At 42.0% G+C, this 27763-nt stretch overlaps 1 protein-coding gene across 4 annotated transcripts; it reads left to right on the forward strand.

Annotated features, from left to right (window-relative positions):
- The first annotated feature begins 1525 nt into the window (after positions 1-1525).
- lbr (lamin B receptor) lies at positions 1526-27411 on the forward strand. 4 transcript variants are annotated; one of them, XM_034201517.1, is made up of 14 exons: positions 1526-1737; positions 6283-6457; positions 11913-12122; positions 12809-12892; positions 17249-17414; positions 17913-18109; positions 18647-18701; positions 18838-19032; positions 19111-19214; positions 19441-19566; positions 19650-19818; positions 23987-24067; positions 24158-24280; positions 25881-27411. In XM_034201517.1, the coding sequence occupies exons 2-14, from the start codon at positions 6293-6295 to the stop codon at positions 26039-26041; spliced, it is 1836 nt and encodes a 611-aa protein (XP_034057408.1). In that variant the 5' UTR covers positions 1526-1737; positions 6283-6292; the 3' UTR covers positions 26042-27411. The 4 variants fall into 4 exon arrangements, with proteins under 4 accessions (XP_034057408.1, XP_034057407.1, XP_034057406.1 ...); XM_034201516.1 differs by lacking the exon at positions 1526-1737 and adding an exon at positions 2585-2923 and having other exon boundaries at positions 12815-12892; XM_034201515.1 differs by lacking the exon at positions 1526-1737 and adding an exon at positions 2587-2923 and having other exon boundaries at positions 17252-17414.
- The last annotated feature ends 352 nt before the right edge of the window (positions 27412-27763 follow it).

The following is a 27763-nucleotide window of genomic DNA, read 5'->3' on the forward strand; positions in this document are numbered from 1 at the left end:
TTATAATTAATACCAATACCACTCTGGTCGTGTCGCTTCCCTTTGGTTCCCCTAGCCCAATAGGGAACGTAACACCCCAATAAATAAAATCAAATAAGAACTCATTCTCAAAAAAGATAAACGCCATTCTTAAAATGTATAAACGAACATTAGTTGGATTAATATTGATTAGAGTGCACAATAGAAATAAAATAATTGAGAGAAGAAAAAGAGATATGGTATCTATCAAAACCCAGTTAGATTAACATTCATTGGATTGCACACTTTGTGTGTTTGTGTGGATATGTAGCACATTAACATTTTAATAGCACTTAATGACTGACTGAATGGAAATGACAATAAATGAAAATGTAAAACGAAAAAAGCGATCATGAAAATGTTTCCAATAAATGAATAAAATGATTGTTGACCACTTAGTTGTTCAGATATATCACATATTTGTAACTAAATGAAACATGAATTGAAACAAAACACGGTATAGACTGAGGAGTGACTCCCGTGAGGTTCATGTGTTTTCTTCACTCCGCTGGGAAACTGCTCTCATGTCAAGAAGCATCAGATCAGTGCATGCGCTGCATCGTCCAATCAGTGAGCGATACACAGTAAGGGGGCGGGGCGAGTGTCTGAGGATTTCATCGGAGGATGGTCTGGTGGTTCCTCGATTATAGCTCCTCCATTATCGCTCCTCCGGCAAAAATAAGGCCATTGGGACGCTACTCAAGATGGCGCAGACAAATCAACTTCCGGTGAGACCGAGGAGCGAGGAAATGAAAAATAAGAGAAGTGAGAAGGGTCCTTAGAGAGTTTGAAATATCCTTCCTTAATATTGTGTGTGAGCAACAGGTGTCAGAGTACACAGCAGTGGCGTAACAAGGTTGTGTGTCCTTTCTCTTTTGAGTGCTGCTCTTGTGCTTTGGTTTGCTGTACATTATAAATGCAAGCTATTACATTTTTTATAATGCTGCCGAACTTGCTGCTTCTAGCTACAGTACAGTACAGGTTGAGTAAACGATTCGCTCGTCACGCAAGGTATCACATGACATGAAAGGGAGCAAGGTCATTGGACAGACAAATTACAAATTAATTTAGGTTGCTTGGTTACTTTGAAGAGTGCGTGAATGCCAAAATAAAATGTAAAAAAAGTATATGTATATTTTATTTTTGCATGGGCCCCTGTCCGGCTCTGGGCCGGCTGCACTGTCGATAGTTACGGCCGTCCACACAGCAGCGTTCAAAAATCTTCCAATATAGGCTATATATATATATATATGAAGATTTTTTATATATATATATATATATATATATATTGGAAGATTTTTATACTTTTTTTACATTTTATGTATATATATATAAATAAATATTAAAATAATTTGTTTTATATATATATATTTTTTTTTTCATGATAACCATCATTATGTCTGATGGTAATATGACACCATTAAACACAGTAGCCGTGACGCCCTTAAAACCAATCCCAAATCAGTCAGAACCCGAGCTGAGCTGAACCAATCACAATGCAGAGTTGTTTGAATTGAACGCTGAACAAGCCAATCAGAAGAATTCGCGCCTTCCTGGTCACTGGTAGTTTTGCTCAGAGGGAGGGAGAACGAGCACTACGTCAAACGTTAGGACAGTCTGTTTTAAAAATATATATATATAGCTACATTTATCAATTATTTGTCTTACAAGGGAATATTCATCAGGTGTAATTACTGGAACTACCCGCGGTATAATAAGGTAAGTGTTTTTGTCCAGCGCATGAGTTTGTGAAAAAGCTGTCGATTGCCTTTGTTGGGAAATTGTGTTTTAGGCTCCGACTACTTCCTGAAACCATAACTTGTTCTTCAGGTCCAAGTAAGATGATAAAGTAACTGTTAACTCGCTTATGGTTAATAGTTTCAGAAAGGTTAGATAGATGTTTTCAGCAGCACTGTGAAGTGAACTAGAATGTAAGCAGATGAAGGACACGCAATTAAATGGTCAGAAAGTAGACCGTGCCTGCTTGGTCAAAGACTGATATCAGCCTAGGAGCGGTTTAGATTTGTGTGCACCTAACGTTCGATGATGTGACATGTTTGTGTTCTGGGATACGTCCCTGTGTCCAGCGAGACTTATTCACTCATGCGCTTGCGGCTGAAGGACCGTCTGTTTTGCTGGCCAACAGGATTTGAATGCATGACGTTTTCCCTCCTTGCTTCCTGCTGTCTCCATGACGCTTAAAGCAACAGCTCAGAAACATTACAATGGAAGAATATAACTGGCTGCTTTTCCGGAATACTTTGTATGTTAAGATCTATTTACATTGTGGAGCGTGTTGTAAAACAGCGAGGGGAAGTTCACAAAATAATTTGGAAAATGCTCTAAATTCGTCGATATTACCTTAACTTTGCCAAATCACAAAAGGTAGCGCAGTGAAAACTGCAGCCAGAAGGAAGAGTGTTTTATTTTAAGGAATAATGTTATGTTTAAATGTGATGCTAAGTGTTACTTAAGGTTGATTTGAGATTGTATTGGGACCCAAATGTTTGGTTTTATTTCAGTTTTAGTTCGTTATTTTAAATGCATTCTGCTTTTATTGGAAAGCACTTTGTTACTGTTGTTTGATTACTAATACGGGGTTAGCTCACCTATCATTTGATTTTAGCTGACGCATTATCAAACTGAGTATATAAGTAAAGTTAAAGTTTGAGAGTCTAGTGCTATCGATTGGAGGGCGTTTACCACTGGATTCACATGCTACATTTCAGAGGGGCTGCTCTGCATACCATGTGGAGCTAAACAGGAGTTTCCGCACAAAGGGGGGATGTGTGACTTGTATTTAAAAGTCCCCCTATGGTGCAGCCCTTATCCTGTCACCAGCCCAGCCGGAGATGGGGCTCTGCGGACAGGCCGGCCGGCACAGCAGCGCGGGGACTGAGCTCGGGTGTGTCATTGTAACATTTGGATGTTGTGGCTTTTTGAGATTCGACCAGTGCAGTGGAATAGGGGTTGACTATGTTTGACTCTCTCTCTCCTTGCCCTTTTTAAAATCCTGATGAGCCAGTTATGTTGTGTTTTTAGAAGGAGTACACATTGATTTGCTATGCATGGCTTTGACAGTGCAACAGCTTGGTTCAGTAGACTTATTGTAGTTTTTAACATGAATGTGTATTTGCCGGTTTGAGGTGTTTTTCTCAGAAGGACACTTTAGGGTGACAATCGCAACTAATGGTAAGCAGTTAGTGAACGCTGCCTGCCATTCACTGAAGCAGAGCACAGTGTTAACCAATGGAACTTAGACTCCTGTTAGTCATTTAAGGTCAGTGGCTCAGCTGCCAGCAGCAGAGAGCTTCACCTGCTCTGCTGAAGCTCTCATCCAGTGAGCTACACTTGTTGTTAAGAAGTGCAAATAATCAACATTTCTAACACATTGCAATGCCCCCGAGGCTCTGGCGGTGGCAAAGTCACTTGGAAAAGGGATTTACTGCACCGCTAATGACTTTAAAGATTCTGCAGATCTCAGTCAGACTGCAGATGATGCCTTCATTATTGAAACAATGACAAGTCCTCTTCGACAGTGCTAAGTCACACACAGCCCAGCTACATGTATAACCATTAGCGAATGTCACCTTTTGTTTACCGATGTGCTGACGGCAGTAAGAAGGGCGAACATTGGCCGATGTCCTGCCAATGCAAAGGTGCATCCCTAGATATTATTCAGGAGCATTGCAAATAATAATATTTGTAGAATAAACGTAATGTTTGTCTCATAGTAACACTGAGCAGCTGTTATAACCATTTCAAATCGTTTGGTTTTGTTAAAGTGGCTGCTAGATTTGACAAACTTAACAGTTGGAGCTACAGTTGAGGGAGTGGGAGTCAGACAGACAGCTGGGGGACCCTATGGGACAGAGCTGTCAGCAGTTCTACACACTGAGCCTCCCTGATCTCTAAGGTCCATAATGCTGAGCTGGCCTTGGCCACCTCATTGTGTCCAGTGGTGCACATGCAGTCATGTTAGCTACTGAAGTATGTTTGGATGGTTTTAAAGTAAGACTGGAACACAGACACGTTTTTAAACTTGAAGATAAACATAACAATGATGGGGTTTTTGATACTTTTTAATGATTTATTTGGTTGAATTCTAATACTGTTAATACATATGATGATATTTTTTTCCATATGATAATATTTATATATATATAGCAATGTGTGTTTTCTAGGAGTGTAACGGTACACGTACCGAAATTATTCGGTAAGGGCCCTTCGGTTCGGTACAGGTGTGTACCGAAGTGTACCGAACGAATATAACGATAAACGTAAAAAATTGAGAACGTGAATAACTTTTTGGAAGTAATCTCAGGTGCTGCGTCGCAGCATTCAGAGTCATTTGCTCACATTGGGTTCAACGCGTCATAGAGCGAGCAAGTCATTTCATTGGACGAGAGGCATACTATGAGAGCTGGTCAGAGGGATGCGTTCAAATGTAGTCAGTAATTTGAGGAACTGTCGAAATGGCGAACGCAGATAAAGTTGAGCTCGAAAATCCTCCAGCATCATTGAAGTTTCCGGTTTGGGAACATTTTGGTTTCGCAGTTACGAACAAGGATGAAGGACAAAGACAGGTGGACCGAACCAAAGCTGTTTGTCGGCATTGTTCAACTAAAATTGGTTACGCGGCTGGCAATACATCAAACTTGCACACTCTTGAAAAGGCATCACCCGAACTTGAATATCACCGGTACCAAAAGAAAAAAGACTGAAGTGCAAACCCAACTCCCGCTAGCATGTAAGCCTCCACCACTCGCAGAGAGTTCAGACCGAGCCAAAGCTATTACAAACACCAAATATCCTTATGTTGCCATGTTAGCAAAGCGCTACCTGGCTGTATCTGCTACCTCTGTCCCTAGCGAGAGGGTGTTCTCCACAGCAGGAGACATTGTTAGTGCCAGCAGATCTGCCCTTTCGGCAAGCAATGTGGACAAGTTCATCTTTCTTTAGAACAACATGAAAATACAATGACAAGCAAGTCCTAATGTCAAGCTGGCGGCTTAGGTGCTAGTACATCCATCCATCCATCCATCTTCTCCCGCTTATCCGTGGTCGGGTCGCGGGGGTAGCAGTTCCAGCAGAGAGCCCCAAACTTTCTTTTCCCTGGCGACATCAACCAGCTCTGACTGGGGGATCCCAAGGCTCTCCCAGGCCAGCGAAGAGATATAATCCCTCCACCTGGTCCTAGGTCTACCCCTTGGTCTCTTCCCAGCTGGACGTGCCTGGAACACCTCCCTAGGGAGGCGCCCAGGTGGCATCCTAACTAGGTGCCCGAACCACCTCAACTGGCTCCTTTCGACGCGAAGGAGGAGCGGCTCAACTCCGAGTCCCTCCCTGATGACCGAACTTCTCACCTTATCCCTAAGGGAGACACCAGCCACCCTGCGGAGAAAACCCATCTCGGCCGCTTGTATCCGCGATCTCGTTCTTTCGGTCATGACCCATCCTTCATGACCATAGGTGAGGGTAGGAACGAAAATGGCTACCGGGTGCTAGTACAGTACAGTTCAAATACAGATTATTTCAGTTCATCGAAATGCTGCACCTTAATGTTTATTTTATTATATTTTGTATTTATTTGAGTGAATACATTATTCACAGTTTAATAATAATAATAAAAAATATATATATATATGTTTTGTTTTGTGAAAAAAAATTCTGCTGTACCGAAAACGTACCGAACCGAACCGTGACCAAAAAACCGAGGTACGTACCGAACCGAAATGTTTGTGAACCGTTACACCCCTAGTGTTTTCTGATTGACAGATAAGCAAACAGAGTTGAATCAAAATGTGAGAAGAGCATTTTATCCGTATTTCTCAGAGCAAGTCTTTTTTGGTTGGAGGCCTGAAATAAGGTCTGTGGTTGACACCAGCTGAAGAGATGGTGATGTTTTCTTCTTGGTCAGTTAAAAACCCCACTGGTGTCCAGATCCTTTTGATCTCATAAAAACAGATTCATAATGCGCTTCAGTGCACTGTGTGGGAACATAATGACAATGCCTTGCAAATTAGGTTAGCTCTGCTTTGACAGAGTTCTAAATACATATTTGAATGTATATGATTCCTAATGTAGGGTTTTTCTCTAGCTTTTATTTTCACTCTAAAAATCAAAAATCCAGCCTACATTCATTTACTCTTATGTCTTTGCCTTTGTATTTTTGCTGTCCTAATCTTTACCCTTCTAATTCTGTCCCCTTTTCACACTATCTTCTGCTTTATAATCTACCTTGTGTCTTTCACTCTTTCTTAGGTCAACAAAAATGCCTACTGTGAAGTATCAGAGAGGGGACATGGTGATGGGCCGCTGGCCTGGCAGCAGCCTGTATTACGAGGTGAAGGTGCTTCACTTTGATGCCAAAAGCCAGCTTTACACTGTCATCTACAAGGATGGCACTGAGCTGGAACTCAAGGAGCAAGACATAAAGGTACCTGTCACAAAGTAACTTACAAACTGTCTTTTCACACTTTCATGAAACATTACTTTGTGTAAGTGTCTTTGTTATTATCGTCTTTGATATACAATTCTAGGTGACACAGGTCGCAACCTTAGGGAGATAACCCCTTATCAAATATTGTAAGGTAAACGTAAAGAGGTAATTCAAGCTTTATCATATACACCAGGGGTGCCCACACTTTTTCAGCTTGGGAGCTACTTTTAAAATGACCACGCCCAAATGATCTACCTACAGGGCCCAATCTGTGTCTTGGGGGGGGGGGGGGGGGGTGCTAGTGGACTAAATGGCGGATAAACTGTGGCGCACTTACACTAATTGCGCCGCATAAGCGCATTATAGTGCGCTGCATTTGTGCTTCAGATGAGGAGGGGAGGCCGCCTCATAACGGCATGAACCTGTAAGGCACAATACAACTCAGACTGGCTTACCTGTACGTCAATCAAGTGGCAAATGCCATAGTAAGGATGGATGATAGGCTAACTTTGAAAGAAAACCAAAAAGTTGAATTGCGATCGACGTATTGGGCGCCCCTGATGCAGTGTTAACCAATAATAGGGCTGTCGCCATTCTGCAATACACAAGTTGCCCTTAATTATAATGTCACCATTTGGTTTCTTCTGCTTTTTAGCATCAACTGCTATTCAATTGTTAGAATATAAAGTCTTGACTCTACAGATAATCAGATCATTCATATTCTGAAACTCTCATTGTCAAGTCTTCATAAAGGTATAATCACCATATTTGTTGAGAAGTGTAAATAGATGCTGATATCTGAGCCATGCAACGGTGCATTCCTGATTGTATTACATTTCATTCGATGATGAAGCTTTATGTGCTTTGGCAAGTTTGAGAGTTTCCCTTTGCTCTGTATTATTTATTTGCTTGTTCTATTTATTTAAATTTGAAAAATACTTGAAAATGTTTATTTATGTTACAAATGAAGACACACGTTCAAAGGCTATGTGTACGATGATGTAACTCATGCTATACTCTGTTGAAAGAATAAATTAAATGTTGAATGTGTTTCCTTGCTGCTTGTTCCGACACGCATTAGGAATCGTTACAGGTGCAGTTTGAATTGTCTCTTCGTCCATGCTGTGCGATAACGCTAACGCTTTTTCTCAGCCCTGGAATTGAATTTTGTGAAGCCAAAGAAAATAATAATATATCATAAATGTGCACCAACTCCATTTATAACCTAACATGACGACTAATGGTTAATTAGGAACCCTAAAAACCATGACTCCCATAACAAACAGTTAGACCCGAGTGTACTGCTACTAGCGTTCACGACGAATGTAACCCGGAACATTTCTACTCGGCAGATCAATTATATATTACGCTTTTTAAAATAATGAAAAAGTATTGTTTTCCTGTCATTTCCAAGGCAGGATACAGCTTGAATGTAGAAACAATGCTAGAAAACCTCCGAGTGCTGACTGACTACTATAATTCATATTTGTCCTTATTGCCTGAACTATTTAATGATTTGGAGGAATGATATTGTAATGCTTCCTGTTATCTTTGCCAAAAATCTCTTCCTGACCTTACTGTGTAGTCTATTAAGGCTTCTCAATTCTCTAATTTCCCCACCTCGACTCCTATGCTCGTGTCTTAGTCCCACAGGAGATGCAAGCGGAGGAGAGAGGAGGGTATGGAGTCAGATTTGGGTCAATATTCTAGCGCGTAAAACAAGCTACTCACGAGCGGAAAATGTGCTTTTACACGCGCATAAAATGACCCTCGCGCGCAGATTAAACCCCCGCGAGCGGCTCTGCGCCCGCGAGCGAGAGAGACAGACCTCTTGCTCGCTCGCGGGAGTGTCAGCCTCGCGGAGTCTGTCTACGCGCGCGTGAAAAGTTTCTGGCACTTTGGGGCGGAGCCACTGGACTTTGATTGACAGCTGTCAGGAACCCCGGAGTTGCCAGGTTTGATAAATGCCTGAACTACCAAGAGCCGAGGAGTGACAGCTGCAAGATCAGTTGGACGAGATTGAATGGTAAAGTTGTCCATAAAAAACTATTATATTCGTAAAGTGTACAGCTAATATATATATATATATATATATATATATATATATATATATTAATTAATTTTATATAAAACAACATATTTTTGAGTGGGCTGTATCTGTCGAAAATGGCTAGCTTCTGTCTGCTGTACACTCTTAGAAGGGATGTGTCAAAAATGACACAACATGTGTTGAATTTCAACACGCCTACAGAGTGTGCTCAGGGACAACACGTGTTGTGTTTATGTTTAAATCATTTTTACACACAAAATGTGTTACATGCCCCTAACACACAATGTGCACATTTTACACATTGTGTGTCATAAATGTGTAACCAAGATGAACACACTCATTTGTTATTTCTGCACATTTTGTGTTATATTTCTTTAACCAGAATTAACATTTGATTGTGTTATATCTGCACATTGTGTGTCAATGACGATTACTGGAAGTACCAGGTGGTGGATATGGTTTTTATTCAAAAAATCGAATGCAAGGATTTCATTAGCACAATATGTCATTAAGAAAATAATTGTTAACATTTAAAAACATTAATATTTTTCTAATTCATCAAATGTTGACAGAATAGATCATTCATAAAATCACACCTAAAACAACCTTATACCTTGGTTAAAACAAACTTAATCTTCAGCAAACTATTGTTGTAAATGACTTTCAGCTGAGGGAATATAGTGATGAGATTCTTCACAAGGACCACCTTTTCAGTGTTGGATGGATAATTAAGGATACAAATGAATGACAAGTGAGCTATTTATTTTTTATTTTTCAAAAAAATACAAAAAGTTCTAGCATACAAATATGACAAATGCGTGATAATAAAGCAATTGGTAATAAAGAATGTCCTTTTGTATCAAGCAAATAAAAAAATAATGTTTACAACCAATATATCACTTAAATGCAACACTTATACACACATTTCACATTCATATACCTACAATGCCTCTCCACCAAGTCAGAGATGCAAACTTTGACAAGTTTAAGCCTGGTCTTCTCCGTAAGAATGCCATTAGTTTGCAGTTCGTCAAATACTTCTGGAATTTTCTTCTTCAGTTATAGGCCATTCAGAAGAACTGTAAAACGATTCCATACATGGGCACACAGCATAGCTGTTAAGGATCCGAAATATGTTTACTTAGCTTATAAATGTAGGCTATGCTGCAGACAGTAGCTAGCAGTTTTCGACGGATACAGCCCACTCAAAAATATATTGTTTTATATAAAATACATTTTTATATATATATATATATATTAGCTGTACACTTTACGAATATAATAGTTTTTTATGGACAACTTTACCATTCAATCTCGTGGGGGTTTAATCTGCGCGCGAGGGTCATTTTATGCGCGTGTAAAAGCACATTGTCTCGTGAGTAGCTTGTTTTACGCGCTAGAATATTGACCCAAATCTGACTCCATAGAGGGGAAGCAATAGGCGGTTAGAGAAATGAGAACTCCTCTCCTCTGAGCGGTCATTTTATTCTACAGCTCCTAAAGCATAATCAGGATACAGTCGTTGTGTATTTTATTATGTGAAGCACTAAATGGTTTTAGAAAAGTATCGACTCTTTGTTTGTAGATATTAGGGGTGTAACGGTACACGTACCGAAATTATTCGGTACAGGCCCTTCGGTTCGGTACCGAAGTGTACCGAAGTATACCGAACGAATATAACGTTAAACGTAAAAAATTGAGAACGTGAACAACTTCTTGGAAGTAATCTCAGGTACTGCGGCGCAGCATTCAGAGTAATTTGCTCACATTGGGTTCAACGCGTCATAGAGCGAGCAAGTCATTTCATTGGACGAGAGGCATACTATGAGAGCTGGTCAGAGGGATGCGTTCAAATGTAATCAGTAATTTGAGGAACTGTCGAAATGGCGAACGCAGATAAAGTTGAGCTGAAAATCCTCCAGCATCATTGAAGTCTCCGGTTTGGGAACATTTTGGTTTCGCAGTTACGTTCAAGGATGAAGGACAAAGACAGGTGGACCGAACCAAAGCTGTTTGTCGGCATTGTTCAACTAACATTGGTTACGCGGCTGGCAATACATCAAACTTGCACACTCATTTGAAAAGGCATCACCCGAACGTGAATATCACCGGTACCAAAAGACTGAAGTGCAAACCCAACTCCCACTAGCATTTAAGCCTCCACCACTCGCAACAAGTTCAGACCGAGCCAAAGCTATTACAAACGCCAAATATCCTTATGTTGCCGTGTTAGCAAAGCGCTACCTGGCTGTATCTGCTACCACTGTCCCTAGAGAGGGTGTTCTCCACAGCAGGAGACATTGTTAGTGCCAGCAGATCTTCCCTTTCAGCAAGCAATGTGGACAAGTTCATCTTTCTTTAAAACAACATGAAAATACAATGACAAGCAGGTCCTAATGTCAAACTGGCGGCTTAGGTGCTAGTACAGTACAGTTCAAATACAGATTATTTCAGTTCATCGAAAAGCTGCACTTTAATGTTTATTTTTATTATATTTTGTATTTATTTGAGTGAATATTCATAGTTTAATAATAATTAAAAACCCAAAACCAATAGTTTATGTTTTGTGAGTACTAGTCGGTGCTAGTACAGTAAAGTTCAAATACAGATTATTTCAGTTCATCGAAATGCTGCACCTTAATGTTTATTTTATTATATTTTGTATTTATTTGAGTGAATACATTAGTCACAGTTTAATAATAATTTAAAAAAAATATATTATGTTTTGTGATAATTTGTTCTGCTGTACCGAAAACGTACCGAACCGAACCGAACCGTGACCTATAAACCGAGGTACGTACCGAACCGAAATGTTTGTGAACCGTTACACCCCTAGTAGATATCTACTAAACTACAGCAAATAAAGAGAGTAGGCCTGTTATACTGAGTGATATGTATTATACACACTGCTCTGCTTTCTACACGGACCTCACAGCTGTTCTCTCTGGAAACATCGCGTTGTGATGAGAGCAGTTAATAAAATAATATCCAGGGGATGCATGCAGAGCTGTCATTGGCTGAGATAAGTCCGGCCGTGCGTCACGACTCTTTGAAACATATCTGTTCCCGGAAATGCATCCACAAAGGAGCCGTGGAGGACCGTGGAGGACCCATCAGTGTATCCTCGGTTAGAGCTCCTCCAGAGAGCCTCCTCGACGCTCGATCCTCGGTCCTCGAAGTGCATTTAGAGAAATGAGATGTCCTTCAACATGGCGTGCTGAAATCCATTTCCGGGTCACTACCGGAGGAGTCGAGGAGGGGAAATTAGAGTATTGAGAAGCCTTCAATATGTCTTTTCTATACGTTCTAGAAAAGATAAGGCAGACTTCTTTTAAATATCTTGTCCAATACAAAACAAGGTAAAATTGTTTACAATGTTCGCAATCTGCTGTCTCCCCTCAGAGTGCAGCTGGTTTCCAGTCGCGCCCTCGCTCCCGCTCTCGTTCTCGATCACCAGGCCGTCGACGCAGCCGCTCTCGTTCCCCAGCACGGACCACGCGGCCCTCGTGCACAGCGGCGGCCGTCGCTGCTGCAGCTATCACAGAGAGCACACCGCCTTCTCGCAGCGATGCTAAGCTGAAGGATTCATTCGAAGTCAGGCTAATTCCCCCGGTGAGTGCCACCTACTCATTCAGTACTAGGGAGGTTGCAGAAGTTGATGAACAGGAAGAGATAATTCCCAGGATATCTGTCCCTGCGACTGATATCAAAAGCATCAGTAAATGTTAAACGCCACACAGTAATCCTGTAATGCTGTCTGCTCTGCTGCCTACAGGACTTTGTTGTACCCTGTCGGCTCAATATAAATTCTCTTTGATTGGCTGCTTTAGAGTAACTTGACTCAGGTCTTCCATTATTGTCTTGTCAAACTTAAAAAAAAATAAAGCTTGTGTGAAGTTTGATAAACGTGCCTGCGAAGTGTCAGCTGCATAAGCAGAGACTGATTGTGTCGCACAATCTGAGCTACATTCTGTGTTGACTGGAACTGGGCAACAGTGCATTTGTTTTATTTCTATAGTTTGACTTGAACCTGTGAGATGTAGTTATGGAATGTTGGCTCCCTGTGAGTCAGTCAGTATTTTACATTTGATTTGTAGTTGTGTAATTTCCACTCAGCTCTTCATTAACTAAATTACTAAATTAAAGAGCATCACAACCTAAAGCACATCCTTGTGGCTTGTTGTTCTGAATTTTGACCAGAACCTCTCACGCTCACTCTGCTTATTCCTCACGTTGCGGTTTTCCCTTTTTTGTCTCTTTTCATCTCCATCAATCTCCCTCCATTGTTTGATGGACAGGAACAGACAAAGGCATCTGAGAACAATGGCAACAAAAAGCATGAAAAGAAAGAGGACAATGAGCCTGCTAACAAAGTAAATGAGGTGAGTTGTATTTTCTTATTTAAAGCAATTCCCCTCTGTCTGAAAAAAAGACATTTCTTTTCAAATGAAAGATTCAGAAAGGCATAATTGGTGCAGTCGCATTGGCCAGTTCCTCTCAGTACTCACATGACCATCAACAAAGAACAAAGTCAGGACACACACTCACACAAAAACCTTAGTATGTGCCCAACATGTAAACACAGCTGCATTAGAAGGCATTAATGCCGCTGTTAACTTGACACGCTTTTCTGCTCTCTCTCTCTTAGGTTGAAGGGCTCTCTCTGAGTTGAGAGTTTAAGAGTTTAATTGAGTTTTTCATACTATTACAAACAAGCAACATCTAACTTGCCTGGCACTACTCCTATAGTGAAAGTTGGAGCTGATGGAATGTCATGATGCATGCAGGTTGTGGGGCCATGTGAGGTTTCAGCTGAGAGGCTCCCCTCACAACATTGGGCTTCATGAGCCGGTCACATGGCGAAACATGTGCCTCTCCTTTCCTCTCCCTTGCAGCTTGTTTTTAAATGCCATTTTAGATCTTTGCTTTTAAATGAGTGTTTTTAAATCCCATTTTATAATATGTTTCTTAATGCTCTTCAGTGTTTCCCCTAGGATGGAGTCATAGCAGCGGTGCTAAGGCACGTGGGCTCAGCATAATGTGAGCGCGGAGCGCGTGAAATTTGTTTGTGCGTGTGAAGTGCGCCCCGTCAATTTGTTTCTATAGAGGTTTCTCAATACTCAAATTTCCCCTCCTCGACTCCTATCCTCGAGACTTGGTGCCGCCCACAGGAGAGGCGAGCGGAGGACTGAGGAGGGGAAGCAGCAGGCGGTTAGAGAAATGAGAACTCCTCTCCTCTGAGCGGTCATTTTAAAGAGACGTCCATTAATGATGACAGGAGGCACAGCAGCCCTCTGTCTGATGGACAGATGTGTTCATGACCACTTATATATTTACTTTGATTCATTCACAGTGCGGTATAATGAGACAATAACAGGCTACAGATGCAGACACACAGACACATATATTTATATGAATATATATACAATTTCAGAATCAAACAAGTATGAGAGCACTCTCATAATAACGTAACACAATCAGAGACTGGATAAATCCCCCCCTCTCTCTGGTCGCTGAAATGGGGAATTGAAATTACGGGCCAAAAGTTGTATTTACATGTATTAAAAGTAAGCATTGGATACCAAACCAACTGAGACCCATCTGTCCGCCACATCTACACACTGTACCACACACCTACAACTCCTAAAGCATAATCAGGCTACAGCCGTATTTTATTATGTGAAGCACTAAATGGTCTTAGAAAAATATCGACTCTTTGTTTGTAGATATCTACTAAACTACAGCATACAAATACAGAGAGTAATGTAGGCCTGTTATACTGAGTGATATATATTATACACACTGCTCTGCTTTCTGCACGGACCTCACAGCTGTTCTCACTGTAAACATCGCGTTGCAATGAAAGCAGTTACTAATATAATATCCAAGGGATGCATGCAGAGCTGTCATTGGCTGAGATAAGTCCGGCCGTGCGTCACGCCTCCACCGTTCCCGGAAATGCATCCGCGGAGGAGCCGTGGAGGACCCATCAGTGTCTCCTCGGTTAGAGCTCCTCCAGAGAGCCTCCTCGACGCTCGATGCTCGGTCCTCGAAGTGCATTTAGAGAAATGAGATGTCCTTCAAAATGGCACGCTGAAATGTATTTCCGGGTCACTACCGGAGGACCGAGGAGTCGAGGAGGGGGATTTGAGTATTGAGAAACCTCTTATGTGTCTGCCAGCACAAGAAAGGCTCTTGAGGCCTAGTACCAGGGCCGGTTCTAGACTATTTGCTGCCCTAGGTGAGATTTTATATATAAAGAATAAATGAAAAATCTCTACAAAAGACAAAAACACTACAAAAACAGAAACTTATTGACATAGGTAAAATATACGTCAAAATGGCTTCAAATGTATTATTGTATGAACATGTTTTAATTGGGGGGTGGATGTCACATCCTCTAGGGGTCAAGTAAAATGCTTCAATCTGGTGCACTTTAAGCAGAATGACTAGAGACTAGATCTAGGGGGTACAACTCTAAACACCCATATGAAAAAGATCGGTTTACATTTTAATAATCAAATAAGTATGTGAACATAACCAATAACCTACCATAGCCAATAACAAATACATGTAACTTATTTTATTTTTGTTGTTCATTCATATCTTATTTTACCTTAACATTTATTTATTCATGCATATTTTTGTATCTCTCCAACTTTAAACGATATTTTTGGTTACTGTCCTATTAGTATACATTGGAATGATTTCAAACCTGTTTTTATTTATCCTAATAATTATAAAGGAGTGCCTTGGAAATATTTGTTTACATAATTTGTAAACACATATTTGTTTTAGACCCACTGAGATGACTTGGACTAAAATGAACTATCTGAACACTAGGGATGGGTATCGTTTGAAATGTATCGATTCCGATTTCGATTCCGGTTCTGCTTATCGATTCCGGTTCTTATCGATTCCCCGTTTCGATTCCAAAATTGTAAAATAAAGAGGTCAAACGTTTAGATAACAAAAATATATTTATTCTTAAAAGCTTTAACTGAAATTGTTACTAAAAAATATACATGCAATACAAATGTATTGCACAATAGCTGTGCTTTATTTTAACTGAGCTAGCGTTGCCTGTGGCAAGCTATTAACAGGCATTACACTTTGCCTTTTCTTTTTCTTTTTTAGTGTAGTGGAGCCTCACTTCAGAGTGTTTACCGCGACCTATCTTTGGTGTTATGAAGTGACTGAGCTCGTGAAATGTCTACGGGAGGGCGGTGGAGCATCGCTGCGGGGCAACTGTGGACCTCTGTCGCCTGTCAGCGCAATTTATATGATGCCGTTTAAAAAAATGAAGGGCGGTGCCGGCCGTCAGCGTACCGAGCCAGCCGTCAACGGCCCGCTGACGACCGGCCGTTCTGTGATTCTCCAGGTCCGCCCTGTATTCCACCGGGTCACCGCAGCACCGCGGTACAGACGGACCCGCTGGAATACAGGGTCTACCGCGTTTAGGAACCGTTAAGCAGAACCGAAATTGTGTATTTTGTATGGGTACCCGGTACCCGGCATTTTCTTATCGGTTCTCATCTGGAACCGAGTTTCGGTTCCCAACCCTACTGAACACTCAGAGTCCTTTACCTCACTGAGCCTCTCAGTCTGACAGGAGAGCTCTCCTCCACCCTGGTTGTAGAAACATCTACTTCTTATATCCGTTAGCGCAGCTAGCACCAGATTCTAATAACAACAGCGTCTGTACCGGTGCGCCCTCTCTCTCTCTCTCTCTTCCTCGCTCGCTCCCACACTCGCACTTTGGCTGTGAGCTGCGGGCGCCTGATAAGCCAACATCCCCCACTTTCATCACTTACAGCGCCCATCGTACAGGGCAAATGAAAAGTGTAACCGGGGTGAAAAGGGTGTTACATTTACTTAATTATGAATGTTGTTACATCAAGGCCAACAATTGATGAGCATCAACTGTAAAAAAAAATGTTCCCTCCCCAGATCTGGCGCCCAAAAATCGGCCCTGCCAGTACAGTGGCAATGTCTCAAGATTAACAAAAATACATACTGCGTTGCCACTATTTGTATATAGGAGAAACACTGCTCTTAATAATGTCTTTCATTTTTGTAAAGCACTTTGAATTGCCTTGTGTTAAAAGGTGCTATTTAAATAAACTTGCCTTGGCAGGCTCCTACATTTACACAAAGTGCAGTGGTAGAATATGTGATGCTTTTTAAAAAGTACTACGTGTTACATGAATACACTGTCTTGTTTTTCGAGCTCTGTTGTTTAGTTTTTGTTAGTAGGATTGCAGACCCGAGAGCAGCCAGCCTCTAAAGTCATTGTTGTCTGTTTGCCCCGATGTTTAATCCTAGATACCTTCTGTAAGAAGCGTTCTGAGGAAAAACAGGAGCTCACTACATCAACAGATTGACTTTGACAGAAAGGGGTGTAGAGAGCAGCAAGATCATCCTTTGTTTATGATTTTAGATTTTAAATTGAAGAAAACAAGAATTTATTTTGATAATTTTAACATGAATATTGCAATCAACATATAACATACGTTGTTTTTTTTACCTTCAATCTTGTTGGTTGTTGGTTTTGTCTGACGAGCAATACCGTGTGTAAATGTGATGGACAGGACTCCTGGCTTCCTTTAAGTCAAGAGATTTTAAACCGCTGCACCTCTCACCAAACCTGTATGGTGTGCAGGAACTTTGTTGAGATTGCTAGCCCACATCTTGTGCAACTTTTGAATTTGATTGTTATGTCCGAATTGTTTCTTCAGAAGTCAGAGCCAGAGAAGAACCAAAGCCGTTACAATCTACGGCGCAGGAAGGACGATGGAGATGGCAAAGCTGAGGTCAAAGCAGAGCAGCTGGAAGAAAAAGAGGCCAAGATGGCTGCAGCTGCTGCTCCCCCCTCCGTTTCCCTTGACTTTGGAGGGAAGCTAGGTAGTTATAGGATGTTAAGGAAACTACATCCAGTAGCCTGGAGGATGATCTTTAAAGCAAAGACTGCCAACTTTTTTTAAGAGGACAGTAGCATTGTACTGCAGAGAATTCTACCAATCTGCTCACTCTGTATAATTTACACTAACCAACTAACTAAAAGTAAAAGTATGTGTGTATGTAATACCTTGTCTGCTGGGAGCATACCCGTTTTCAGTGAAAAGGCAATAGCTGTGTGTGTGTGTGTGTGTGTGTGTGTGTGTGTGTGTGTGTGTGTGTGGTGTGTGTGTGTGTGGTGTGTGTGTGTGTGGTGTGTGTGTGGTGTGTGTGTGGTGTGTGTGTGTGTGTGTGTGTGTGTGTGTGTGTGTGTGTGTGTGTGTGTGTGTGTGTGTGTGTGTGTGTGTGTGTGTGTGTGTGTGTGTGTGTGTGTGTGTGTGTGTGTGTGTGTGTGTGTGTGTGTGTGTGTGTGTGTGTGTGTGTGTGTGTGTGTGTGTCCTACAGGTGCTTACTTCTGGCTGCTCTTCCTGCCAGCCTGGGTTCTCTTCCTGGTACTCAAAGTCAACCAGGAAGACCCCAGCCTCGCCAACTTCCCCCCTCCTTGGCCCCCCCTTGAAAGCTTTTGGGATGCTAAGGCTCTTGGATTTGTCGTTCTCTGGATCTTATTCCAGGTCCTGCTCTACATCTTACCCGTTGGAAAGGTGAGTGAAAAGAGACCTCTACACTCAGAAATGCATAGTTTGATGGAGAGAATTAAGTTGGTATCGTTCCGAAGCGGTGATCATCATGGTTACAGTTTTTCTATCAAGCCTCTGTGTATTCACTGGTACAGGAAAAACACATGGCGCCGCACATACCTCTGGCAGTTAGCTTCAGCAGGAGGCAGACATTGAATTAATGGTCAGGAGTAACAGTGACTCAGATGCTACACTGGAACACAGAGCTCCTGTTCTTTGCATCCTGCGCCATCTCTCTCTTGATATCTTACACACAAGATAATAATTAGACTTACAATGACATTTCTATTTTGTTTTAAGTTATCAGTTCAATTAGTACAACTAGTAAGCTGAGGTGTATCGTTTCATAGAACTCCTGGTCACCTTTAAAATCACCCCAGTACGATGAGGACAGAAGCCTCCAATAAACACAGACCAGCTACATTATCCAGTGGCTCCATATATTTTAGCATGCATGTGTTAACTCCAACTACACTTAACAAAATGTGTTTGTGTCTCTAGCTGAGCGAGGGCATGCCACTGCGCTCTGGGGAGAGGCTGAAGTACAGAACCAATGGTGAGCCTCCAACTGCCAGCCAAGTCTTACTTCACTTAAGTCTCAGTTAAACAAAATGATTGAGCTTTCACTACCACTCACTCCCTTTGGTTGTTGTTTTATTTGCCCAACCGTATCTAACTGTGTGTCCGTGCAGGTTTCTTTGCCATGGTGGTGAGTTGTGTGGCAGTAGCAGCAGCGGTGCAGCAAGGTGCTGACCTCACATACATCCACAGCCACTTCCTGCAGCTGGCTGTGTCCTCCTTCCTGATCTCCGTCCTGCTCAGCAGCTACCTTTACCTCCGCTCTGGGCGCGCTGCTGCAGAGCAGCTGGCACTGGGCGGCAGCTCTGGTGAGTTCCCTTATGCAGCTGTTATTCACTCTTTCCTGTTGTGCTCACCTGTCTCATTTATTTTCTTTATTTCATCAGGAAATGTGGCTTATGACTTTTTCAAAGGACGTGAGCTCAATCCACGAATCAAATACTTTGATCTAAAATTCTTCTGCGAGATGCGCCCTGGTCTGATTGGCTGGGTGAGTTCACGGAAAACCAAAAAAAACATTTGTCTTAACATACACCCAACGAGCACTCAAAGCAGGAAGATTATTTGTTGGTATTGCATTTGCATAGCCAGATGCATGGGCTGTTCTGATGTAGCATCATTGGTCTTTAAAGCCTTGAATGAGTTGGCAGGTGTTGCAGCTTTCTGAATGCTCCAAAAAAAATCCTATTGTTTTGGATTTTTGTGTCATTGTTCAGTGTCTGATCAACTTTGCGCTGGCGCTGACGGAGATGAAACGGCAGGGTCTGGAGGCTCCCTCTCACGCCATGATCCTGGTAAACCTCTTCCAGCTGCTCTACGTGGCCGATGGCCTCTGGAACGAGGTATGACACACAGCACACAAACATGTTCACTCCAACATGAACAAAGAAAGAAAACAATTACATAGATTATCACGTGTGTCCAGGAGGCCATCCTGACCACCATGGACCTAATGCACGATGGTTTTGGCTTCATGTTGGCGTTTGGAGACCTGGTGTGGGTGCCCTTCACTTACACCCTGCAGGCTTACTACCTGGTGAGCCGGCCCACCCCGCTGAGCCCCCCTGCCCTCGCTGCCATTGTCACACTTAAACGTAAGTGTCAAATTAAATTCACTCACCATTTTGCCTTTAGTCCTGAGGTTTTGTATAGCTTCTCAATCAAAAATGTCGCAGGCATTTGATAGAGAAAACTGTTAAGTCCTAGAGCAGGGGTCTTCAACTAAAATTCAACGAGGTCCAGTTAGAGAAAATGTCCCCATGCAAAGGTCCGGAACATCAAAATGTCTAAGTTGCTTCATGAATTACTGTGATATATATTGAAGTGACCTGTAGCTTTATCAACGTCTGCATGTAATCAACAACTGACTGTCAATCAAATAAAGAAAGTACAATTCAAAAACAACAATATGTATTGTCAATTAACATAGAACTATACAGATATACAGTAAATACTGTGGCTATGTGTAATGTTCCTCTCGGGCTGCATTTACAAATAAAATAGAGAAAATAAATAAAATGGCTTTTGAAAATATGTGCATCTTAAAAGTGCTTAATTTTAGATAAATAAAATAAAGTGTAGCAGCAGCTTGAGTGTCCCTTTTTCTTTGTTAACCGTTTCACATCATGACTTAACAGTTTCAGACGATTATAGAACAATATCAGTCTTTACATCATAACAATTGAACAGTTTTAAAGTTTCTCTTTCTTTCCCTCTTATATTGTAGTCCCTTACTCATTTTGTTTAATTCAGTGCGAGAATTGAGCTTGAGCTTATTGTCCTGCCAGGAGTTTAGATCTGGGCTGAAATGGTGTCAGGGCCGTTCTCATACACATGCAGGTGCTCATTGGTTAGCCTCGGTTAGCTCATTGGTTAGCCTCGGTTAGCTCATTGGTTAGCCTCGGTTAGCTCATTGGTTAGCCTCGGTTAGCTCATTGGTTAGCCTGGAACCATATTTAGTTTTATTTTGATCCTGGTGGACTGATCATATTGCACTCTGAGACTGCTTATTTGTTGTGACCTCAGTTCTGACTTGAGGGAATGTTTGGTCAAACACTTTGTGTTTTGTCTCATAGTGGCGTTTTGGCACTTTTAATGAGCGCCACAGTCTCTGAACAAATGAGACACACTGGCTCTGTGCTCCCAGTGGGCAGGATGAACATGAACGAGTCCGTCCACTCAGGGTTCAAAGCTCTGTTCTCACTGTCCACGTTCCTCTTCTTGGAGAGCGCCATGTGTCATTATGTGTCTCTCCCTGTCTGCCGCTAAAACACCTGTTCACTCTCCTCTCCGCTTCTCTCCCTGTATCTCTAATTATTCTCTTCACTCACTTTCCTCTCCGCTTCTCTCTGCCGTGCTCTCGTCTCTTCTTCTGTGTTTCTCTCCCTGTATCTCTCACTCGTCTCTTCTTCTGTGTTTCTCTCCCTGTATCTCTCACTCGTCTCTTCTTCTGTGTTTCTCTCCCTGTATCTCTCACTCCTCTCTTCTTCTGTGTTTCTCTCCCTGTATCTCTCACTCGTCTCTTCTTCTGTGTTTCTCTCCCTGTATCTCTCACTCGTCTCTTCTTCTGTGTTTCTCTCCCTGTATCTCTCACTCCTCTCTTCTTCTGTGTTTCTCTCCCTATGTATCTCTCACTCGTCTCTTTTCTGTTTTCTCTCCCCTGTATCTATCCACTCCTCTCTTCTTCTGTGTTTCTCTCCCCTGCCCTTATCCTCCACTCGTCTCTTCTTCTGTGTTTCTCTCCCTTGTATTCTCTCTACTCGTCTCTCTTCTGTGTTTCTCTCCCTGTATCTACTACTCTACTTCTCTACTTCTGTTGTTTCTCTCCCTGTAGATCTCCACCTCCTTCTCTTCTCTCTGTGTTTCTCTCCCCCCTGTATCTCTCTACCTCATCTCTTCTTCTGTGTTTCTCTCCCTGTATCTCTCTACTCCTATCTTCTTCTGTGTTTCTCTCCCTGTATCTCTCAATTCCTCTCTTCTTCTGTGTTTCTCTCCCTGTATCTCTCTCTCATCCTCTTCTTCTGTGTTTTCTCTTCCCTGTATCTCTCACTCGTCTCTTCTTCTGTGGTTCTCTCCCTGTATCTCTCACTCGTCTCTTCTTCTGTGTTTCTCTCCCTGTATCTCTCACTCGTCTCTTCTTCTGTGTTTCTCTCCCTGTATCTCTCACTCATCTCTTCTTCTGTGTTTCTCTCCCTGTATCTCTCACTCGTCTCTTCTGTGTTTCTCTCCCTGTATCTCTCACTCGTCTCTTCTTCTGTGTTTCTCTCCCTGTATCTCTCACTCGTCTCTTCTGTGTTTCTCTCCCTGTATCTCTCACTCGTCTCTTCTTCTGTGTTTCTCTCCCTGTATCTCTCACTCGTCTCTTCTTCTGTGTTTCTCTCCCTGTATCTCTCACTCCTCTCTTCTTCTGTGTTTCTCTCCCTGTATCTCTCACTCGTCTCTTCTTCTGTGTTTCTCTCCTGTATCTCTCACTCGTCTCTTCTGTGTTTCTCTCCCTGTATCTCTCACTCGTCTCTTCTTCTGTGTTTCTCTCCCTGTATCTCTCACTCCTCTCTTCTTCTGTGTTTCTCTCCCTGTATCTCTCACTCCTCTCTTCTTCTGTGTTTCTCTCCCTGTATCACTCACTCGTCTCTTCTTCTGTGTTTCTCTCCCTGTATCTCTCTCTCATCTCTTCTTCTGTGTTTCTCTCCCTGTATCGCTCACTCGTCTCTTCTTCTGTGTTTCTCTCCCTGTATCTCTCACTCATCTCTTCTTCTGTGTTTCTCTCCCTGTATCTCTCACTCGTCTCTTCTTCTGTGTTTCTCTCCCTGTATCTCTCTCTCATCTCTTCTTCTGTGTTTCTCTCCCTGTATCTCTCACTCGTCTCTTCTTCTGTGTTTCTCTCCCTGTATCTCTCACTCGTCTCTTCTGTGTTTCTCTCCCTGTATCTCTCACTCGTCTCTTCTTCTGTGTTTCTCTCCCTGTATCTCTCACTCGTCTCTTCTTCTGTGTTTCTCTCCCTGTATCTCTCACTCCTCTCTTCTTCTGTGTTTCTCTCCCTGTATCTCTCACTCGTCTCTTCTTCTGTGTTTCTCTCCCTGTATCTCTCACTCGTCTCTTCTGTGTTTCTCTCCCTGTATCTCTCACTCGTCTCTTCTTCTGTGTTTCTCCCCTGTATCTCTCACTGTCTATTCTTCTGTGTTTCTCTCCCTGTATCCTCTCACTCGTCTCTTCTTCTGTGTTTCTCTCCCTGTATCGCTCACTCGTCTCTTCTTCTGTGTTTCTCTCCCTGTATCTCTCACTCGTCTCTTCTTCTGTGTTTCTCTCCCTGTATCTCTCACTCGTCTCTTCTTCTGTGTTTCTCTCCCTGTATCGCTCACTCGTCTCTTCTTCTGTGTTTCTCTCCCTGTATCTCTCACTCCTCTCTTCTTCTGTGTTTCTCTCCCTGTATCTCTCACTCCTCTCTTCTTCTGTGTTTCTCTCCCTGTATCTCTCTCTCATCTCTTCTTCTGTGTTTCTCTCCCTGTATCTCTCACTCGTCTCTTCTTCTGTGTTTCTCTCCCTGTATCTCTCACTCCTCTCTTCTTCTGTGTTTCTCTCCCTGTATCTCTCACTCCTCTCTTCTTCTGTGTTTCTCTCCCTGTATCGCTCACTCGTCTCTTCTTCTGTGTTTCTCTCCCTGTATCTCTCACTCGTCTCTTCTTCTGTGTTTCTCTCCCTGTATCTCTCACTCGTCTCTTCTTCTGTGTTTCTCTCCCTGTATCTCTCACTCGTCTCTTCTTCTGTGTTTCTCTCCCTGTATCGCTCACTCGTCTCTTCTTCTGTGTTTCTCTCCCTGTATCTCTCACTCGTCTCTTCTTCTGTGTTTCTCTCCCTGTATCTCTCACTCGTCTCTTCTTCTGTGTTTCTCTCCCTGTATCGCTCACTCGTCTCTTCTTCTGTGTTTCTCTCCCTGTATCGCTCACTCGTCTCTTCTTCTGTGTTTCTCTCCCTGTATCTCTCACTCCTCTCTTCTTCTGTGTTTCTCTCCCTGTATCGCTCACTCGTCTCTTTCGCCCCCTGTCGGCGGCGGTTAAAATAGAATCGCCCCGTAAAAATTGAAATCCCCTATTAATGTATAGGTCTGGGTCCGGATCCGGACCGCGGTCCGCCTGTTGCCGACCCCTGACCTAGAGAGATGATCTCAACATCTCAGTGTTAATTTCCTTTCCGGTTTCGAAACTGAAATTACATTACATTGCATTTATTAATTATAAATTAAAATGTTCTGTGTCTCTCATTTAGTTGTTGGATTCTACATCTTTAGAAAGTCAAACTCTGAGAAGAACGCCTTCAGGAGAAACCCATCAGACCCCCAACTTTCCCGTAAGTTCTGCTGTTTCCCTGCAGCTGATGTCAAAACACTCACTGCTTTGTCCATATCTGATTAACCTCTATGTGTCTGCCTCCCTGCAGATCTGAAGACCATCCCCACAGCTACAGGGAGGAGTCTGCTGGTGTCTGGGTGGTGGGGGGTGGTGCGCCACCCTAACTACCTGGGGGACCTGCTGATGGCTCTAGCCTGGTCCCTGCCATGTGGTGAGTGTGTTTTTTGTTGATCCTCTGACACTAATGGCGCATTTCCACTGCAAGCATTTTTTTTGCTTTTCCACTAGGAGTAGTTCGGGCTCGAGCTACTTTCTCACCTTTTTTCTGGCACTCCAAAATCGAGGTTCTTACCGGGCCAACAACCGGGCTGAATATGCTAAACTAGTGACGTAACTCTCGACTGCTGAATGGTCAGAGAGAATCGCTGGCAAGGGAGCTACAACTACAACAAGATGAACATTTTTGACCGTGATTTAATTGTAATACACGTTTCAAAATGATGCCGAAGTAAAAACATACTGATACCGGTTAGTAAAAACCATGAATTAATGCTTTGACAAGTCTGGAGACAGACGGCAGAGAAACACCTTTTAGAATGTGTGTTCTCTAAATGGAGCTTGGCTAAGCTAACGTTATATATGCTCCGACCGTCCACACTCACAACAACGGCCTACAGACATAAATAAACCAGCGACTGTATTCTCCATGACACAGACAGTCTGTGGTTTGTACTTGTTTAACTTTTGTCTAGTTTCTGAACAGATATGAGGAGCTGTGAGCTCTGAGTGCTAAGAGCTAACGGCTGATGTTGGGTGGGTGGGTGGGTGGGTGTGGCTTCTCCAGCAGAGCAACACAAATAAATAGTAAATACACAAAGAAAACTAGTTTTAAAAAAGAGAAATAGTGCAATAAGACTATATGCAAGTTATTGAAATAGATAAATAATGTTTAAGTAGCAGCCAGATGAATATTAGAAATGTTGTTTAACAGTCTTATTGCCTGTGGGATGAAACTGTCCGTGTGTGTGGAACTATAACGCATCCACTCGATGAGAAATACAAAACACTAGGGATGTAACGATACCAAAAACTCACGGTACGATAATATCGCGATAAGAAGTCCACGGTACGGTATTTATTTTTTTAGGAATATGAGGATGTCCACATTTCCAGGTAGAAGCTGGGATGTTTGGGCGTTTACAATATGCTGTGGAAAACTCTCTGGCTTGGTACTGATGTTGCTGGGACAGCAGTGGTCGCGTTAACTGAATATATTTTTTTAACAATGACGGAAAAATCTGAAAGCAGTCTGTCATTTTGACGGATTAGAACAAACTCGGAACAACGCCAACGTTTCCCCGCAGCGAGGCTCTGGTGTTTGCCGTGTTATGCAAACTCCTCCAAAAGGTAATGATATAGTTTCCAAACCTATGTCTGGGAGTTTTTGCTTTACGCTCCCGCGAGGTGCATGCATATCTCGGTGGGCATGGCATAACACATATGTTCATGTTGTACCCTACTTGCTGCCATGTTGGACAGGTCTCCCTTGAAAAAGAGATTGATCTCTTTTGAGATCATTGATGATCTCATTGGGACCACCTGGTTAAATAAAGGTTTAAAAAAGGTTTTTTTTTATTAACCATGTAATATCGCGGTAGATTTTGTCAGTCTCACAACGGTATTGAGACGTTTATTTATCGCGATATTCTGTATATCGTTACATCCCTACAAAACACAGTGAAGCATACAGTCCAAATAAAGAGTATGGGTTTGTTTGATGTACTCCCTAACATGTGTCCTCCCCCTGGCAGGCTTCAGCCACCTCCTCCCTTGGTACTACATGATCTACTTCATCATCCTGCTGGTGCACCGAGACTCCCGTGACATGAGCGAGTGCCGAAGGAAGTACGGCTCAGCGTGGGACGAGTACTGCCGAACAGTTCGCTACCGGATCATTCCCCGCGTCTACTGAGGGTGCCAGACTCCTCTGCTGAGGCCCCCCAGTCAAACTCTCATTAATAATGGATGGGCCACTGTTTTTACTTTTATAATCTTTTGTTTAAACTAAGAATATTTTAAATTGTGTTTCTGGACTGAAGAAGCTACAGTATTGTTAATGTTTGTAAGGAAGAAAAACATGCCACATTGGTATTGTGGACTATTCGAAGAACTGCCTTTTTAATAGAAAATACAAAAAAATATAGATTTAAAAAGTTTGAAAATCTGGGGGAATTTAAAACCACCTCTGCTTGGAATGTGTTGTTGGGATGTATATTTTTGTAGATACACATTTGTTTTTATACTTCAAGAATATTGGAAAGATTTCCAAAATGTACATTATTTTGGTAAATCTTTGCATATTCAATAGAACAAAGGATTTCAGCTTAGTTTATATGAATACTTGTGTAGTACACCTTGCTTGTGTATGTTGTGAAGGAGGTTTTAAATAAGCTGCACAGTGGAACGTGTTCTTTCTCAGGATCCAGAACCTTGTCCAAAGCTCCATTAGAACAGTTTTGTCTTGTTAATTGTGTGTATCTTTTTATATAGATATCTAATTTTGACTTGAGAGTGTAAAATGATTTTGGAGAGTTCAGGAAAGATGCAAGTGTAATTATGAGCGTCACTGCTTTACAAACAAAATGACTGAATCATATTAACAATAATATAAGTTTCTGAGCTATTGACTTGTATTTCCTGCACTTGATGCCGCTAATGAAACCATTCTGTCCAGCTAGATTATGAGCTGGTTGTTCATTTCCCACCACTGCCACACACGTTTGCTTTTCCTTGTCTAGCAGATGTAATGATGTTTATACTGTGATGACATGGAGCCCTTTTTTTAATGCATTTACAAAACCCAAAAAGTATGTTCTGCCTGCCGCTGTAGAGCCCAGTAGCAATACATTGACTAGACTAGTAAGCATTTCTTATGCTGTGACTGCAATGTAAATATTGTTTTTAAATCCTTTTCAATGAGAGTAGTGATGATAACAATGTTCCCATTGTATATTTCATTTGTTGCATGTGTTTGGTTGTTTGAAGTTAACTTTGTAAATCTGACCACTGTAGTAATGTTTACACATAGATGTTTCTGGACAATACTTCTACGTATTAAAAGCACATGTGGAATGGTCTGTAACAGTGTTTGTCTGATCAGACATGTTAGATCAAGAGAAGTCAGGTCACATGCTGTGCTTAGCAGTTGGTGGGCAGCCTGAGTGGAAGCAGTACGTTGGATCTACTTTTACAGTGAGCATCAATCATATCTGTGACTGGCTGGAAAAAGCTTCTCTATAAAAATGGTGCAGCATCAAATAAAGATTGAGAGTATTTCCGTGGGCTTTGAGTTGAGATTTAGAGTGTCTTTAGAAGGAATAGGGGAACATGTAATTAGGTCATGATGACAGTTCAATTCTTCTGGCGCTCAGAACGAAGCTTAGATCTTCTGACACACTGACGCACAGATATATCATGTGGAGAACACAATGACATTATTCAATGCAATATAGTTGTGAATGCTCACAGCAGCATGTTCTGAGGGTCAACGGTTCAATTCAGTTATTATTTTTCAGCTAACATTTTGTTAAAAATGTATAACTGACAAATCAAAGAAAATCACAAAAACAGTAAATGTGTAATAGAGTGCTGAAGATGGTGTCTCGAGCACTTGTTACTTTGTTGTGCCCTTTAT

The sequence above is a fragment of the Gymnodraco acuticeps genome, unplaced genomic scaffold (assembly GCF_902827175.1).
Source record: "Gymnodraco acuticeps unplaced genomic scaffold, fGymAcu1.1, whole genome shotgun sequence".
Taxonomy (NCBI): domain Eukaryota; kingdom Metazoa; phylum Chordata; class Actinopteri; order Perciformes; family Bathydraconidae; genus Gymnodraco; species Gymnodraco acuticeps.

Excerpts from the sequence above, each read along its gene's own strand:
- lbr (XM_034201514.1), top strand. The coding sequence starts at position 2,871 with ATGGGGCTCTGCGGACAGGCCGGCCGGCACAGCAGCGCGGGGACTGAG. Across the intron at positions 2,924-6,282 it reads AGCGCGGGGACTGAGCTCGG|GTCAACAAAAATGCCTACTG; the intron begins GTGTGTCATTGT and ends ACTCTTTCTTAG. Across the intron at positions 19,819-23,986 it reads TGCCATTGTCACACTTAAAC|TTGTTGGATTCTACATCTTT; the intron begins GTAAGTGTCAAA and ends TCTCTCATTTAG.